Source organism: Saprolegnia diclina (genome assembly GCF_000281045.1).
Source record: "Saprolegnia diclina VS20 unplaced genomic scaffold supercont1.28, whole genome shotgun sequence".
Classification (NCBI taxonomy): Eukaryota; Oomycota; class Saprolegniomycetes; order Saprolegniales; family Saprolegniaceae; genus Saprolegnia; species Saprolegnia diclina.
Genome location: NW_008246095.1, coordinates 543979 through 559143, shown reverse-complemented (window position 1 = coordinate 559143; position 15165 = coordinate 543979). Strand labels below are relative to the sequence as shown.

General features: G+C 61.1%; 5 protein-coding genes across 5 annotated transcripts; 3 read left to right on the top strand and 2 right to left on the bottom strand.

The window, feature by feature from the left end:
• Positions 1 to 56: 56 nt before the first annotated feature.
• On the top strand, positions 57 to 619 carry SDRG_09055 (hypothetical protein; the record flags this gene model as incomplete). The annotated part of the gene is made up of 3 exons (XM_008614966.1): positions 57 to 284; positions 336 to 486; positions 531 to 619. The coding sequence occupies 3 exons, from the start codon at positions 57 to 59 to the stop codon at positions 617 to 619; spliced, it is 468 nt and encodes a 155-aa protein (XP_008613188.1).
• On the bottom strand, positions 611 to 4641 carry SDRG_09054 (hypothetical protein). The gene is made up of 8 exons (XM_008614965.1): positions 4106 to 4641; positions 2529 to 4061; positions 2360 to 2479; positions 2220 to 2311; positions 1606 to 2174; positions 1449 to 1549; positions 820 to 1398; positions 611 to 771 (listed from the first exon to the last, which is right to left on the bottom strand). Exons 1-8 carry the CDS (start codon positions 4607 to 4609, stop codon positions 700 to 702), a joined length of 3570 nt encoding a protein of 1189 aa, XP_008613187.1. The 5' UTR covers positions 4610 to 4641; the 3' UTR covers positions 611 to 699.
• An 879-nt stretch (positions 4642 to 5520) lies between these two features.
• Positions 5521 to 7204, top strand: SDRG_09053 (hypothetical protein). The gene has a single exon (XM_008614964.1). The coding sequence runs from the start codon at positions 5601 to 5603 to the stop codon at positions 7101 to 7103; it is 1503 nt and encodes a 500-aa protein (XP_008613186.1). The 5' UTR covers positions 5521 to 5600; the 3' UTR covers positions 7104 to 7204.
• Positions 7205 to 8401: 1197 nt separating this feature from the next.
• On the bottom strand, positions 8402 to 10040 carry SDRG_09052 (hypothetical protein; the record flags this gene model as incomplete). The annotated part of the gene is made up of 8 exons (XM_008614963.1): positions 8402 to 8899; positions 8947 to 9164; positions 9208 to 9339; positions 9386 to 9444; positions 9493 to 9577; positions 9627 to 9689; positions 9735 to 9987; positions 10026 to 10040. The coding sequence occupies 8 exons, from the start codon at positions 10038 to 10040 to the stop codon at positions 8480 to 8482; spliced, it is 1245 nt and encodes a 414-aa protein (XP_008613185.1). The 3' UTR covers positions 8402 to 8479.
• Positions 10041 to 10586: 546 nt separating this feature from the next.
• Positions 10587 to 15161, top strand: SDRG_09051 (hypothetical protein; the record flags this gene model as incomplete). The annotated part of the gene is made up of 12 exons (XM_008614962.1): positions 10587 to 12244; positions 12290 to 12470; positions 12523 to 13069; positions 13113 to 13330; positions 13374 to 13525; positions 13580 to 13648; positions 13691 to 13851; positions 13896 to 14144; positions 14193 to 14212; positions 14262 to 14413; positions 14458 to 14644; positions 14694 to 15161. 12 exons carry the CDS (start codon positions 10587 to 10589, stop codon positions 15159 to 15161), a joined length of 4062 nt encoding a protein of 1353 aa, XP_008613184.1.
• Positions 15162 to 15165: the final 4 nt, after the last annotated feature.

Genomic DNA, 15165 nt, shown 5'->3' with positions numbered 1-15165 from the left:
CGTCAAGTATTGCTTCGTTGGCGCCGTCGACCAATGAAATCGGCCAAATCCGCTTGATGGAGGCCGTCAACAAGTTCATCCTCGAGTCGCGCGAGTCGTGCGTCAAGCATGCGATGATGTCGTCGGGCATGGGCATCGTCATGGGCGTCGGCCTCGGCACGTTCCTCGGCACCTTTGAAGGCGCGCACGGCGAGCTCGTCGGCTCAACCATGCGCGAGCAGCTCTACCACGGCTTCCGGAAGAGCTTCCTGGCCGGCTACCACCGCAGCATTTACTTTTCTGGCGTACGACTAACGTAGCCTTCTCGCTCGCATGGAAGCTCATGCAAACGATAGCAATTCGCGTCGGTGGGGCTTGTCTACGCCGGCATCGAGTGCGTCATTGAGCGCGAGCGGGCCAAGCACGACGTTGTCAACACGATCGCGGCCGCGTCGTCGTCGGGCGCGATCTTTGGCGCGTGGGCCGCGCGCCAGCAGCCCGCCAAGCGTACGTCCTTGTCCCGTACTGCTATCTCATTTCTTATACTCTAGTCTTCCTCACCAACACGGCCAAGGGCGCCGCCAGCTTCACGGCCTTTGCCGTTGTCATGGAGTTTTGCTTGGACCGCTTCCGCGAGTAAGAAGGTGCAATCAAGACTCATGGTATAGAATGCTTTGAGTCGGTGGCAGTCGACCAACAGGCCGTCGACGATCTAACTCCTTAGACGAGTCGCGTCACGACCTTCCACGTCGCGTCGTCCGGCCGGGTCCACGCAGCCTCGGTGCTCTCGCCCTAGTCATATACATGTGCATACGCCGGACACACAGAGGATCAACTTACGTGGACGGGTGCGGGCGGAACGTGGTCCTGAATGTGATCGAGAAATGCGTCGAGCTGCGTCTGGAGAGCTTGGGCGGTCGGCGTATGGCCAAAGTAGATCAGCATCGTGAGCAGCTGGCGCAGATCCGCGAGGAACTCGGGAGCGGGCATCGCGCCACGGAGGCTCTTTTCAACGTACGCATCTTCGTCCGCGCTGCCTTCCTGGATCTTGGTGCGGCGAAAGCGGCGCGGCATCTTCTTTGGGGTCGAACTGCTCGTGGGCTCGGCGCTCATTGCAGCGTAAAATGGACTAGTTGTCGCGCTGTGCGACGCTGTCTCAAAGCTCAGCGCCGACCCAAAGCGAATGTCGCGGTTGCTATTGTGGCTCCCGACCGAGCTCATGCTCATGTTGGAGAAGGCACTCGCCGCACTCGACGCGCCGTCGTCCAAGCCGTTGCCGTCGTCGTTCTTGCCGTCGATACCGTGGAGGCGGAAGAGCCGAATCTGCTCGCGCAACGTCGTGAGTCGCACCCAGTGCTTCTTGTACGTCGCGAGTCGTCCATTGATGTCGGTCTCCATGTCCTCGGCGGCTTGGAGCACCTAACGCAGTGGCGTGTCACACTGTGCATGCAACTAGAGGGTTAGGGTACGAGCGGCTCGACTTCGGTCTCGATGAGGTCGCGTCGTTTGTGCAGCTGCGCCGCTTGCAGCGCGAGGCCCCACTCGCGCGCCTGCACAAGCGTGGCCACGCCTATATGACAGAATCGCGAGAGTCGACGCGTGATTGGGTCGACGACGATGACGCACCTTCGTCAACGTCGTGGCAGTAGTGAATGTACAGCTCGGCGGCCGCGACCGGGTTGCGGGCCGTGCCCATCGCATTGAGGAGCTCGTCGGCCATCTCGTACGCGAGCGTATATAGATCGTAGTCTTCGATGCGGGCGGCGATGCTCATTGCGAGGCGCCAGTCGTGGGCTTTGCGGAACGCGTCGACGGCCAGCTCGAGCGCCGGCGGCACCGCCGCAAGAAACGTGTGCCCACCGGCGGCAAAGGCGCCGGTCGCCACTTGATGCGCCCCGTACGCGACCAAAATGTGCCGCCGAGTCGGAGACAACTTTGCACGAAACAGCCGGAGCCCGTCCTCGTACAAATGATGGGACGTGATGAGCGAGAGGGCAAGGTCGGCGTCGGCGTCGGCCGTGAGGTGCGTGAGCGCTTTCGCAAACCGCTGCAAGCTGAGGTCGATAGCGTACTTCATATATGCCTCTGACTTGGTGGTTTGCAGTGCTTCAAACGCTGCCAACTGCGGAAGGTACTCTTGCGGGTCGCGCTGGGTCCGGCCAGCGACAAGCCGCGTCAAGGCCATGTCATAGAGCCTAGCCATGCGGTCAGGCAAAGGGGACTGTACACAACACAAGTACCCGAGCGCGTGGTCGTAGAGAATGTCGACGTCCACGAGGAAGACGAGATGCTGCAAGCCCTTCTCCGCCAGCACCTTGTCCGTCGCATGCAGCTACGCGCATCCAGTGGGGCTCCCTCTCACAACACAATAAAAGCGTACGGCCTGGAGTCGCAACAACGCGGGCTCCAACAGCTGCATCTTGGCTTCGCACGTCAGAAGCGGCGTGAGGTACGTGGCAGCGTCGCGCGCGAGAAGCGCCGACCGCACGGCCGAGCACACCTACGGCAAGGCTTCTCCATGACTGGACTCCTTGGCCCGTTGAATGTACCTCGAGCACCTTGTCCCACGACTCGTGCATGCTCTGGACGGGTGCCAGCGGGTACTTGGCGCCGCAGACGTTGACCGGATGCAAGTTGGTGAGAAAGAGACAGAGCCGGTCGCTGCGAAGACGCGGCGGCAGCGCGTCGAGAAGCGCATCAATGTTGGCTAGAAACGCCGGCGGATCCAGGTCCACGAGCACGTTCATATCGACACGGTGCTTGCGGCAGAGCTCCAAGGCCGGTGCGTACGCCGCCGACGCAACGCACTGCGCGACCAGGTGGAGCACGAGCGGGCGCGGCGCGAGGATCTCTAAATTGCCCCGGGGCATCTGCAGAATGACGTCGGCGCGCGACGGCACGGTCGTCACGAGCTTGGCACCGCGCTCGACCGGCTGCGTGTGCACCGGGGTATACTTCCCATCGACCAAATCGTCGAGGAGGTAAAAGTGCAGCTGCGGGTGGGCCCCGAGCGTCGTCGTCAGAAGGTACATGTGCGAGAGATGGAACGACGCGACGGATGCATGCAGCAAGGCGCCGTTGACGAAGAGCTTGTGGCCTGCCGACCCGACGCAGAGATCGTGGTCGAGCGTCGCCCAGTGCGCATAGAGCGGGTGAGCACTTTCGTCAACATCACGTTGCGCGGGATGGAAGCGTGCGCCGGACGAGAGCTGCACGGCGCGACCGTCCATCGAGAGGGAGCTAAATGTCTCGTTGATCGGCGCCGGTAGCGACGACGTGCGAAGGACACACCCCGTGGTCACATCGAGAGACACCATACACAAGGTCGTCGCGTCGCCTTCCGGCACGCCCCAGAACAAAGCACCGTCCCACGCTAGCGATTGCATGGCTTGGGTAAACACCGCGTCTTCATGCGTGATAGGGCACACGCAGCCGTCGCGCACGAGGTGCCACGAGCCGGAGGACGTGACGAGGACGACCATGTCGTTGGCGAACGCAAGCACGTTGATCGGCGATGGCACCGAGATCGTGCTGGCGCACATAGGCGGAGGAATCGGCGCCTTTTGAAAGTGCGTGCGCTTGAGCTGGCACCCATCAATGACGGCGACGGTCGCCATCTCCGAAGCGCTCGCGTGCACATGCGGCTCGAGCGTCAGCGTGCGGTGCGTACCCGTTTGCTGCAAAATGTGCAAAGTGTACGGCGCCTCGAGGTCCCACGTAAGCGCCGCGAGGTTGTCCTCGAGCCGCCGCTCGTGCTTGAGGTACCAGTGGTAGTTGTTCCGAGTCCAGCATTGCAACCGCGCCTGCCCCGTCGACGACACGACGCCGAGCGCGAGCACGTCCGAGAGCGTGTTCCACTGCAGATGCGTGACGCTGGCCGCGTCGACAGCAAAGTCACCGTGACGCAGCCCGTTGCGTTCGAAAAAGATGACGTGCAGCTGGGATTTGAGGATCTGGCTCGTTGCGATCAGCGTGTGGTTTGGCGACCACGCAATTGTCGACTCGAGCTGCGTGAGCGGCCGGCCGTCTTCGTAGCGCCCCGTAGCGTGACGCGACCACGACGCATTCGACTGCTCCCAGACCTACAGCAAGCATGAGACACAGCGTTGCTGTATGAGCAACGTACCTGGATCTGCTGGGCAGCGTTCACAACGAGGAACTGGCCGTCGGCGCGCCACGCCAGAGAGACGAGCGACGCCGCATGCAAGCTTGGCACGTCGAGGAGGCCTTCGTGCAAGACGTCCCAGGACGTGCTCATCGTGATGAGGAGGCTCTCGCCCGTGACGAGCGCGACCTGGTCGTCCGTGGCGTTCCAAGCGACGGCGCAAAGGCCCGCGTCAAAGTGGCCGATGACCTCGACATCATGGTCTTTCGCGTCAATGGCCACGATGGCGCCGCTGCGCGAGGCGCAGATGATGGCCTCGAGCTCTATGTTGTAGTGGCACCATAGCCAGTCGGCGGCGCCGTCCAAACGACAGTCCCAAACAACTTCGTTGGCGACGAGGCAGGCCACGCAGCCGTCGCTCGTCATGGCAAAGACGCGGTCTTCGGCAGCATCGACGCTCTGCGCGACCCAGCTGCTTGGCGGCAGCGTTGCCCGGCGCTCGTCGAGCACGATCAAGTTGCGCATCTTCCAAGTCCACGGATGGCGTCAGCGCTTCCGATTGGCTGGATCCAGCACCTACTCAATCCAGTGTTCCATTAAAACAGAATACAAAACACTGTATCAAGGCAGCATGTTCACACTATTATATACCAACATGTTGAAAAATGCAGTCGTACTTAACAGGTATAGGGTTGGGGACTGCGAAAGCTTCACAAAGAATGGCAGCAGCAAGCGAGGACATCTTGCCGGCCAGGCAGGCTCCCGCTCTTCGAAGAGGTTGCTGCTCTCATGTATGCGTGGCCGCCATCGGAGCTGCCGCCGGCCCTCAGGGCGCTCAATAAGCTCAGCGAGACCAATAACCGCGTGACCATTGGCCAAGCCTGCATTGCTACGCTGTGCCAAAGGAAGGCTTCGAACTTGGCGTCGCCGCCTTTCCAGTCTTTGCGCATGCCAACATCGATCAGCTCCCGGTCAAGCGCTGGTTGTATGTCGCTCTGCCGCCGACGATCGCAATTTCGCTTGTTTCGAGACCTTTACAGTGCTCCCTGTGGTCCCTGTGGCATGGATCACGAGCGTCTGCATCCTCGAGTACCCAAGCCAAGGCGGACCCGCAGCGCAGCATTGGCGCGCTTCACGGCGACGAGGCGCACCAGGAGGACACGGACGCACACCTCCACGAGCATCCGCCACAGCGTTGTCACCGGCATTCATGCGCTCCCCCAATGCGTGCAAAGCCATGTTTGCCAACTTGCGAAGCGTGGTCGTTGCCGACATGTTGTGGTTGGTCTTCGAGGAGCATACCACAGCTGCCGAAGCGAATCTGTAGAACGAGACAACGGCCACCAAACAGCAAGAGGTTCGAAGACCCCTTCTTCCTTGTGAGATCGAGAGATAGACTCAGGATCAATGACGTGGCAAACGCAGCGGCCGTATCTTGAATGGCTCTCTGAAGTTCGGATACGTTTCGTACTTTGCGTGTTTCGTACTTTAAAGAGCGGCAGAACCAAGCACAGCGATGGCGACGCCAACCAAGCGCCCCTGCGTCGTCCGTGACGCCTCGACGGCCGTCGCTCGCCTCAACGGCGCAGTGCTGATCGACATGCTCCAGATGATTCCGAATGCTCGGGATGCTCTGGCCTTCCTCAACGCATGGCCCTCCACGGCGCTGCCACCTTCGCTCGTAGCGCTCAAGGAACTCAGTGGCGTCATGAGTCTCACCACTCAGTGGCCGAGCCTCGTCCTCCAAACGATTCCAACCGACCACATGGAACTCGGGGTATCGGCGCTGCCCGCGTTCCCACAGATCCAGGTGTCCGACATGACTGATGCGCGCTGCCTTGCTGCAGCGCTCCCACGCACGGTCCGTGTCAAGCTGTCTACCTCGAGTATGTGGACCGACGCGACCCATGCAGTGGTCCGCGCGTGGCACGATCACATTACGGACCTCTCTTTCCGCAAGCCGAGCGACATGCCCGAGGCAGTCGTCGACGCATTGCGACAGTGCACGCACCTTCGCAACGTCTCGATCGTCGACCCGATCAACGCCACGGTCGCCCAGCAGATCGTCGCTGCTGTCACGACCCGGAGCCTCCAGCAGCTTGACCTCGATGTCATGTTCAAGGACCCCTTGGATACAACGGACATGGCTGCCTGGCTACGTCGCGGTGGCGCCACGACGCTTCGCCTCGCATGCACGGGCGTCACGGACGCTACTGCCTTGGCCGACGCCATCTACTCATGCGACTCGCTCGCCTCGCTCTCACTTGTGGGCGCCCGCAGCGTCGTCGATGCCCTTCTCGCCTCGCCTCGGCCCTTGCACCAGCTCTCGGAGCTGTCACTCGACGTCCGCGGCGCCGCGCAAAACGACACGGCACTGCTGCACAAGCTCAGTGGCGCCAAGATGACGTCGCTGACGCTGATCGGTCGCATCATCGACGCGCCGCCCGGCATCTGGAAGCCGCTCATGAGCTTCACCAAGCTGCAGCAACTCACGCTTCAGCGCATCTCGCTTCTCGACGTGTCCGCGTCAGGAACGTGCCCGCAGCTTCGTAGCGTGACGCTACGCGAGCTCGCGATGCAAGCCAAAGACATCCCCAAAGTGACCAAGTGGCTCGGCACGTCCATGTCGCTCCGAAGTCTCGAGTGGGCCGACATGAAGCTCGGGCGCCAGGGCCTCACAGCACTGGCGCAGGCGGTCCCGCACTGGATGACTCATGGCCTCGAGACGCTGTCGCTCCAGAGCATTCCGATCGACGCCGACGGCGCCAAACGGTTGGCAGCATCGCTCCAGCAGGGACGCAACCCGTCACCGCTTCGCATCGCGCTGAGCAATAGCCAGCTGCTCCGCGGCTCGGTCCAGCAGCTGGCGAACGCGATCGATGCGTGCCGGCAGGTGACGCTCGGGCTCTTCTCGAGCCACTCGCGCAAGTACAAGCTCGAGATAGCTGCCGGATTGGGCCAGCCGGATGTTGACGCGGGCGACGTCATTTTCGTTCAGATGGCGTCTCCACCTGCCTAGTCATGATACATGTCCAAACTATCCAAGCTATCCAAACTATCCAAGCTATCCAGTGTGGATTTGTGGATTGAATGCAATGTATGCGTGGCCATGTTCTCGCCGGGTAGGCATGCTTGTGCTCGCGTCTTCGACTGCTCTGATGCACGCTGGCTCGAGGTCACTCTGCCGCAGTCGATCCAGATGTCCCTCAACTTGGGCCAAGGTACGCACGCGAAGTTTGCGTCCATGGCGTCTGCGTGGGGCCCGTGCATCGCCAGGACGCGTACCATGACGTCGAACAGGCCTCTGGGGTGGAGGAGAACGACGACCTTGTTAAAGACGACGACGAGGCAGAGTTTGAGCCGCCGCCATTGACGCCGTCGCGTACTGCACCAACATGCGCAAAGCCGTCTTTCTCTACTTGCCAGGACGACACGTTGCCAGCCTGTGCATGGCCGCCATGATGCACCCTACGCAGCGCGTGCGCTCGTTCTATCTCGCGGCTTGGTTTGGCGAACCGTTCCCGACGTCATGTCTTATCCCATGGCTCCGTCAGTCGTGTGGGCAAAGGCTACGTCTGCACAGGGTCGATAACAGCGCCGCGCTGGCCAAAGCGATTGCGTCGTCGCCCGCCCTCACGTCCCTCTTCTTGGAAGACAGCGACGATGTTGTGGCAGCACCTGTCCAGAGTGGCAACAACCGCTCTCCCGCCTTGCCAAGCTCACTTGGGGCGTCGTGCAAGATGCCGCAGCGGTGCCGCTCGTATTCGACGAGCTGCGTGACTCGACAGTGCTTCAAACGCTACGGCTGTTCAACTAAGCGCAAACCACCGACGTCGACTGGAGCGCAGCGCTCTCGTTCCCAGCGCTCCGCGCAATTGAACTGGGATCGTGCGCGATTCACAGGATCGACGACGATGCGCATTGCCCGCACCTCAAAGTCATCCACCTCAGCAGCGTACGTGTACCCGACACGCTGTGGCCACGCTGGATCACACTCCCCACCGAGTCGGATTCTTTGCGCAAAATCGCAACCAATCACCTGCACTTGGCGCACGACAGCATCACAGTGATGCATCACAGTGATGGCGCGCGCTTCCACGGCTCCTCGCCAACGGGCTCGCGCTCCTTCGACTCCACGACGCCAAGATCGATGACGATGGCGCCGGCTCTCGCTCTCGCCAATGCCCGCAACCGCGTGCCCTTTACGCTGGACGTTGCAAACAACGACTTTGGTACGACGGGCAAGGGCGCGCTCTGGAGGTCTGGCCCCGACGAGTTCCTGGACGATCTCGTCGCAGCGCATGGCCTGATCGTGCGCGACATCTCAAAACAATTGTGTACAATTATGTACAATTTATAACCAATATCGGAACAATTTTGGCATTTTTATTGCAGTTATTTTTTCTTGGGCGCGTTCTTGAACGACGATTTGTCGGTCGGATCGTCTGCCTTTGCAATTGTAATCGGGTAATAAGCTGGCGGCAAGGATGTGTCGAGCGCGCTCTCGAGCAGCACGAAATAGTCGCCCGGCGCGAGGCTACTCGGCAGCGCAAAGATGGCTGGCACAAGCGCGCCACCGTGTTCCGTCACAATCGCGTGCTCGTCGATTGGCGTCTTGTCGTCGCTCAGAGTCAAGAGCGGTAGCGGCAGCGGCGGGACGTCCGGTACAACTTCGGGGGGCGGCGCGACGACCGCGGGGGCTTTCTTTCCCTTCGGTACCTCAGCAACCACGTCGGGCTCGGTCGAGCCGGGAATCTTGCCAGCTAAAAGGAGCATGCGCAGCTGCCGCCCCGACTCTTCCACGACACACGTGCCCTAGTACGTGTCGATCAAGTTCGAGACCAGTCACGGTGAGTACGCACGGCTTGGTTGTTGGTGCGAGCTTGCACTGGTGCGTCGATGCAGTCGATGCGAAACGCCGGTAGCCGCTTGGGCTCGGGCGGCGGCGGCGCGTCGACGCTGCCATCTTCGCTCGGCGGGGCAGGCTCCACAGGCTTGTCCTCTCGAAACACCAAGGGCGTCAAGTCCACGGTGGTATAGTCGGGCATGAGTCGCGAGATCACGAGACCGCACGAGCGATCTAGAGACCTCTGCATACCACCTCGTTATGCAGTAGAGCATACGTTCGGGGCGGTCGGCTGTCCACATGCCATCGTAGACGATGCCGTCCGGAAAGACGCCGCGGCCTTTGCCGTCTCGGAGTCCGTCGCGCCAGCTGCCTTCGTAGCTCTCTCCGTTGGCGCCAAGATACGAGCCTCAAGAGCATCGTCAGCACAGTATGGCTGCATAGGGTGTGCGCACCAAGGCCATCTTGACGTCCGTGGGCCCAGAACCCGTCGTACGTGCTCGCATCGGGAAAGCTATAGGAAGCTCGAAGATGAGTTCGATCCTCGTTTCGTTCAGCAGACGTCTTGCGGCCTTCGCCGTGAAACGTGTGTGCTTCAAAGTCGCCAACGTAGTGAGAGCCGTCCGCATCCCAGAGCTCGCCGTGTCCTACCGCATGGTGCCAAGTGAAGTTGGTGGATGAATGGAGATGCTGCACCGCAGTACTGATTGTCTCGCCACGTTCCTTCGTAGCGTTTCCCACTGGCCGAGAGAAAGCTGCCTACGACAGCATGATTCGATTGCCCTTTGGAGGCAGAGGTGGCACCGTGGCCGTCGAGTTCGCCGCGGCGAAAGCTACCCGCGTACGTCGACCCGTCGGGCCAGCGCCGAAGCCCCGTGCCCGTCATTTCGCCCTCTTCGAAAGCACCTTCGTACGTGCTGCCATCGCCAAGAAAGAAGATGCCATGGCCGTGCATCTTGCCGCGGTACCAGGACCCCGTGTACTTGAAGTAACCGCCCGGGAACGTGTACGTGCCTTGGCCATGCCGCAGCCGGTCCTTTGTCTCGCCCACGTAGCTCTACAATGAGCCATGACACTCGCTAGCATTGCGACGACGTTCTTGCGCACCATGTTGTCGCACCCGCCAAAGATCCTTTGAAACCGTCATCGTCACCAGCACGACAGCTTGCTCGAGTCGTTGATTGCCGGCCCGACGTTGGGCATGCTTCGAGTTGGTGCGGGCGGTGAGCCAGCTCGGCTAGCGTGGACCAGAGCTCGCACGAGCTACGTATCCATGACACGGCATATTGTGCTTATTGCATATCTTATCCCACTAAGATGGTACTAGGCCCGACGTTGGACATGCTTCGAGTTGGTGCAGGCAGTGAGTGAGCCAGCTCGGCTAGCGCGGACCAGAGCTCGCACGAGCTACGTATCCATGACACGGCATATTGTGCTTATTGCATATCTTATCCCACTAAGATGGTACTAGGCTTGCATCCACTAGGTGCTGGCGTCACCGACTGGTCGCCTTGACGTAGCTGCTTGATGCGTACGGTACGGGTGCTTGGCCTACGTCTTCGTGCGTCTGAGTCGCACCGCCTGATCGGAGCACGGCACCTTCGCCGACGTTCGCGCCGCTGGCAATCAACTCGAATATTGTATGGCATACAAATAATGCGATACGAAAGCGCACAAGTTCAACTTGCACTTTCCGAGATTGCCGTTGCGGACAACATGCCATCGACGTGGACGTCCGATCTCACGTTTGCGCTCAACGGCGCGAAAGTCGTGCTGCAGGAAGGCAGCGTTGGCCAGCTGCGGCTCGTCGACTACATCCGCGACGTCGCACGGCTCACGGGCACCAAGGTCGCATGCGGCGAGGGCGGCTGTGGCGCGTGCACTGTCGTGCTTCGTCATCGCAGTGTGACCTCGTCGCAGCTCGTGACGCGCGCCGTCAATGCGTGCTTGATCCCGCTCGCTGCTATCGACGGCATGGAAGTGCTTACGGTCGAGGGCGTTGGCAACACCAAGACAGGCCTCCACCAAGTGCAAAAGACGCTCGTCGAAAAGTCGGGCATGCAATGCGGGTACTGCACGCCGGGCTGGGTTATGAACATGGTCGAGCTGCTGCAAAACAACGCGTCGCCGACGCAAGCTGCGATTGAAGACCACTTTGACGGCAACCTCTGCCGCTGCACGGGGTACCGGCCGATTCTGGCGACGATGCACTCGTTTGGGTCCAAAAGCCTTGCGTACGAAGTCGACGACGGCGATGCCTACAGCGGTGAAGACGACTATGAGTTTCTTAATCCAGCTTGCGATCACGCCGAGTCGACGCGTGCGGCGAAGGGATGCACAACGTCCTGCGCCGACTGCCCGCACAAGGCCAACAACGCCAGCAATGTCGGCGACATGGAAGACTTGCGGCCCGATGTGACGTTTGACCGGACGTCGCAGGCACCACCGCCAGCGTTCATTGCCGACTACACACCCGTGCCACTGCGCTTTGTTAACGGAGACCGTGCGTGGTACCGTGTGCTGACGCTCGAGCAACTTGCCGAGGTGCACACGCTGCATCCCAAGCACGACGATGTCATGCTTGTGGGCGGTCTCACGTCACGGGGCGTCACCAAGTACTTGAACAGCACTGCGCCGTACCGCCACGTAGAGTTTCCACCTGTCCTCGTCGATATCACGCACATCCCAGCTTTGAAAACGACGAGCGTGCACGAGAACAGCGTCGTCGTCGGCGCCGCCGTGACGCTTAACGAGCTGCTGCTACAGCTCTCGACCGTCGATTCGGACGCGCTGCGCGTGCTCGCCAAGCATGTCCGTCGCATCGCCAACAACCAAGTGCGCAACGCAGCCACGTGGGCCGGCAACCTCGCACTCGCACGGACGTACCCGTCGTTTCCATCCGACTTGGTCGTCGGCCTCGCAGGCATTGGTGCGAGCCTCGAGGGGCAGGTCAACGGCGCCACCAAGACATTCGCAGTGCTCGAGTACCTCGGGCTACCCAAAGAAGATAGCGTCATTTTGGTGGCGATGACGCTGCCGATCTTGGCGCACCCGGTGACATTTCTCTGCCATAAAGTCGCCCAGCGCGCCGTCAACGCGCACTCGCACGTCAACGGCGCTGTGCTGCTCGTTACCAACGCCGACCGCGTCGTCCAGCGCGCGACCATCGTCTTTGGCACCGCCGTCGGCCACGTTGTGCAGTGTACCGAGACCCAAGCGTTTGTGCAAGACAAGTTGCTCTCAGAAGATCACTTGCACGCGTCGTTGCCGTACCTCTTGAAGGACACGGCCGCGCTCCACGACTCGTTTGAAGCGTACGCAACCAATTCGGATCGCTACGATCTTAGCGTTTCTGATAGGTCGGTGTTGCAAGCGTTTTGGTACAAGTCGTGGCTGCAAGCACTGCCCACGCTCTCGTCCAAGACCCTTGCGTCGGCCGTACCCGAGATGCCCCGGGCCGTCTCGTCTGGCAGCCAGTCGTTTCCATCGCACACGTCGACGGCGCCGGTCGGCAAGGCGATTCCAAAGCTTGCGTCCAAGGTCGTATCAATCTTTCAAACGTTCAATCCCTGACCGCGATACTTGCATGTAGCTCTTGGTGACGGGGGAAGCACGGTTCGTCGCCGACTTGGCGCCGCCGCCCAATATGCTCTACGGCGCGTACGTGTACGCCACGAAGGCCCTTCAGCGTGTGGTGCAGATTGACGCAGGGCCGGCGCTGGCCGTCCCTGGTGTTGTTGACGTCGTGACGGCCATTGACGTGCCGGGTGAGAACGCGACGGGCGACGGCAACGAGCCGCTTTTTGTGCCGACACGGGGACCGGTTCTCTACGTCGGCGCGCCTCTCGGCCTCGTCATTGCCACATCAGCGTCGATCGCGCAAGACGCGGCGGCGCGCGTGCACGTGACGTATGCGCCGCTTCGCAACGACCCTTTTTGGAAAGTGGATGCGCCGGTGATCTCGGTGAAGCAGGCGCGGGCGGCGCAGACGCTCGTGCCATCAACGACCGCGACGCCCAACCCGATCACGATGAGTGGCAGCGACGACAACATTGCGCAACAGCTGCAACGCGCCCATCACAGGCTCTCTGGCACCGTCGACATTGGCTCCCAGCGCCACATGTACATGGAGCCCCAAGGTACAACTTTGCAGTAGGCTCGCAAACGATCCGCTGTGTCTAGCCACATCGGCGCATCCGGGCGAAGACGACGCGATGGTGCTGCATGCGTCGTGCCAAAACCCGTCGTTCGTGCAGAAGCGCGTCGCATTACTACTGAGCGTGCCCCAGCACGCGATTACGATCGAGATGAAGCGGGCGGGCGGCGGCTTTGGCGGCAAACTCAGTCGCAACATCCTCAATGCGGGGGCCGCCGCTGTTGCTGCCTCCAAGCTGGGCGTTGTACGTTGTACGTCGTTGGTTTTTAGTTGTGACGAGTGCGTAGCCCGTTCAAGTCGTCAACGACCGCAACACGGACTTCCAAATGATTGCGGGCCGCGAAGCCATGGTGGGCGAGTACACGGTCGGGTACGATGACGCGGGGCGCATCACCGCACTCGACGTGCAGCTGCACTGTGCGCTCGGCGCCTACGCGGGGTACATGTCGACTGCCTCGAACGACGGAGAAAACTGAGTGTCGGGGTACTCTAGCGACAACATGGGCGACATTACGATGGCCGTCATGTGGGCGGATGGCGCCTACTTCATTCCCCACATGCGGTATGGTCAGAAAGAGTTGCTGACGGTGCTGACGTGTCCTAGGTGCGAGGCATATCTCTACTTGACGAATACGCCGACGTGTACGTCGGTGCGCGCACCCGGCGTGCCCAACACGACGCTGCTGCTTGAGATCATCGTGCATCACATTGCGTCGGCGCTCAACAAACCCGTGGCGTGGATCCAAGCCCGCAACATGCTGCACGGTACGCGTCCCTCGATGCGTCACCCTGGACTTGCATGCGTCTAGATGGCCACAAGACGCCGTACGGCCAAGTGCTCTCGAACGTGACGCTGCCACGTATTTGGGACCGGCTCCGTGAGAGTGCCGACGTGCTCCGGCGCAAGGAAAAGATCGCGTACTTCAACGCCAACAATCGCTGGAAGAAGAAGGGCCTCTCGATGACGCCGGTCAAGTACGGCATGGGCATCTCGGGCCTCAAGTACGGCGCGAATGTCTCGATCTTTAGTGGCGATGGCACCGTGCTCGTCACCCACGGTACACACTAGCACTGGCCCGAGTGGGCTCAAGAGAGTCGTGTTGTAGGTGGCTGCGAAATCGGACAAGTTGTCTCGCATCGACGCGCTTCTGTGATGCTCATGCGCATACGAGTAGGGCATTGATACGAAAGCCGCACAAATGGCAGCCTACGCGCTTGGTATCCCGCTCAATATGGTGCGTGTGCGCGCCACGAGCACGGACTTCGTGCCCAACAGCGACGCGACCGGCGGCTCGAGCACGTCCGAGTCGATTGCGCGCTCCGTGCGGTACGCTCGACGACCATTGTCAAAGGCTGATTCTGCACCTCTAGTGCGGCCTGCAACACGCTCAACGCCCGCCTGTTGCCCATTCGCGCAGCGCATCCCGACATCAAGGAGTGGACGGCACTGGTGGCCGCCGCCCATGACGAGGGCGTTCACCTCGCAGCGTCCGAGCAACCGCACACGTCGAGCAACGAGACGTTCGACTACTTTGTGTACGCAGCCGCGGCCTCCGAGGTGCGGTCGACATTGCTCCTCCGAGAAGGAGGTACACGTTGCCATGTAGGTCGAAGTGGATGTTCTCACGGGTGAGGTGTCGCTCGTGCGCACGGATATCATGTACGACTGCGGCGTGTCGTTCAACCCCGCGATCGACATTGGCCAAATCGAAGGCGCGTTGGTGATGGCGCTCGGGTTCTTCTTCCAAGAAGAAGTGCTCTACGATGAAAACGGCGTCCTGCTCTCGTCGGGCACGTGGGAGTACAAGATCCCGTCGACCAAAGACATTCCGCAGCAGCTGCACGTGACGCTCCTCGACAAGACGGAGAATGAAAAGGGCGTCATGAGCTCGAAAGCGGTTGGCGAGCCGCCGTTCCAGCTCGCCAACTCGATCTACTTTGCGATCAAGGACGCGATCGCGCACAGCCGCGACGAACGCGGTCTCCACGGCTTCTTCCAGCTCGACTTGCCCGCGACGGTCAAGCGCCGGCAGGAAGCAGCCCATGTGACGCCCGCCTCCGACTATCGCCTGTAGGCCC

What these genes read in the sequence shown, in the direction of transcription:
- SDRG_09054 (XM_008614965.1), bottom strand. Translation starts at nt 4,609, where the DNA reads ATGCGCAACTTGATCGTGCTCGACGAGCGCCGGGCAACGCTGCCGCCA. An exon ending in ACGCTGCCCAGCAGATCCAG is followed by an intron (nt 4,062 to 4,105) that starts GTACGTTGCTCA and finishes TGCTTGCTGTAG; the next exon opens with GTCTGGGAGCAGTCGAATGC. An exon ending in CTGCCACGACGTTGACGAAG is followed by an intron (nt 1,550 to 1,605) that starts GTGCGTCATCGT and finishes TCTGTCATATAG; the next exon opens with GCGTGGCCACGCTTGTGCAG.
- SDRG_09053 (XM_008614964.1), top strand. Translation starts at nt 5,601, where the DNA reads ATGGCGACGCCAACCAAGCGCCCCTGCGTCGTCCGTGACGCCTCGACG.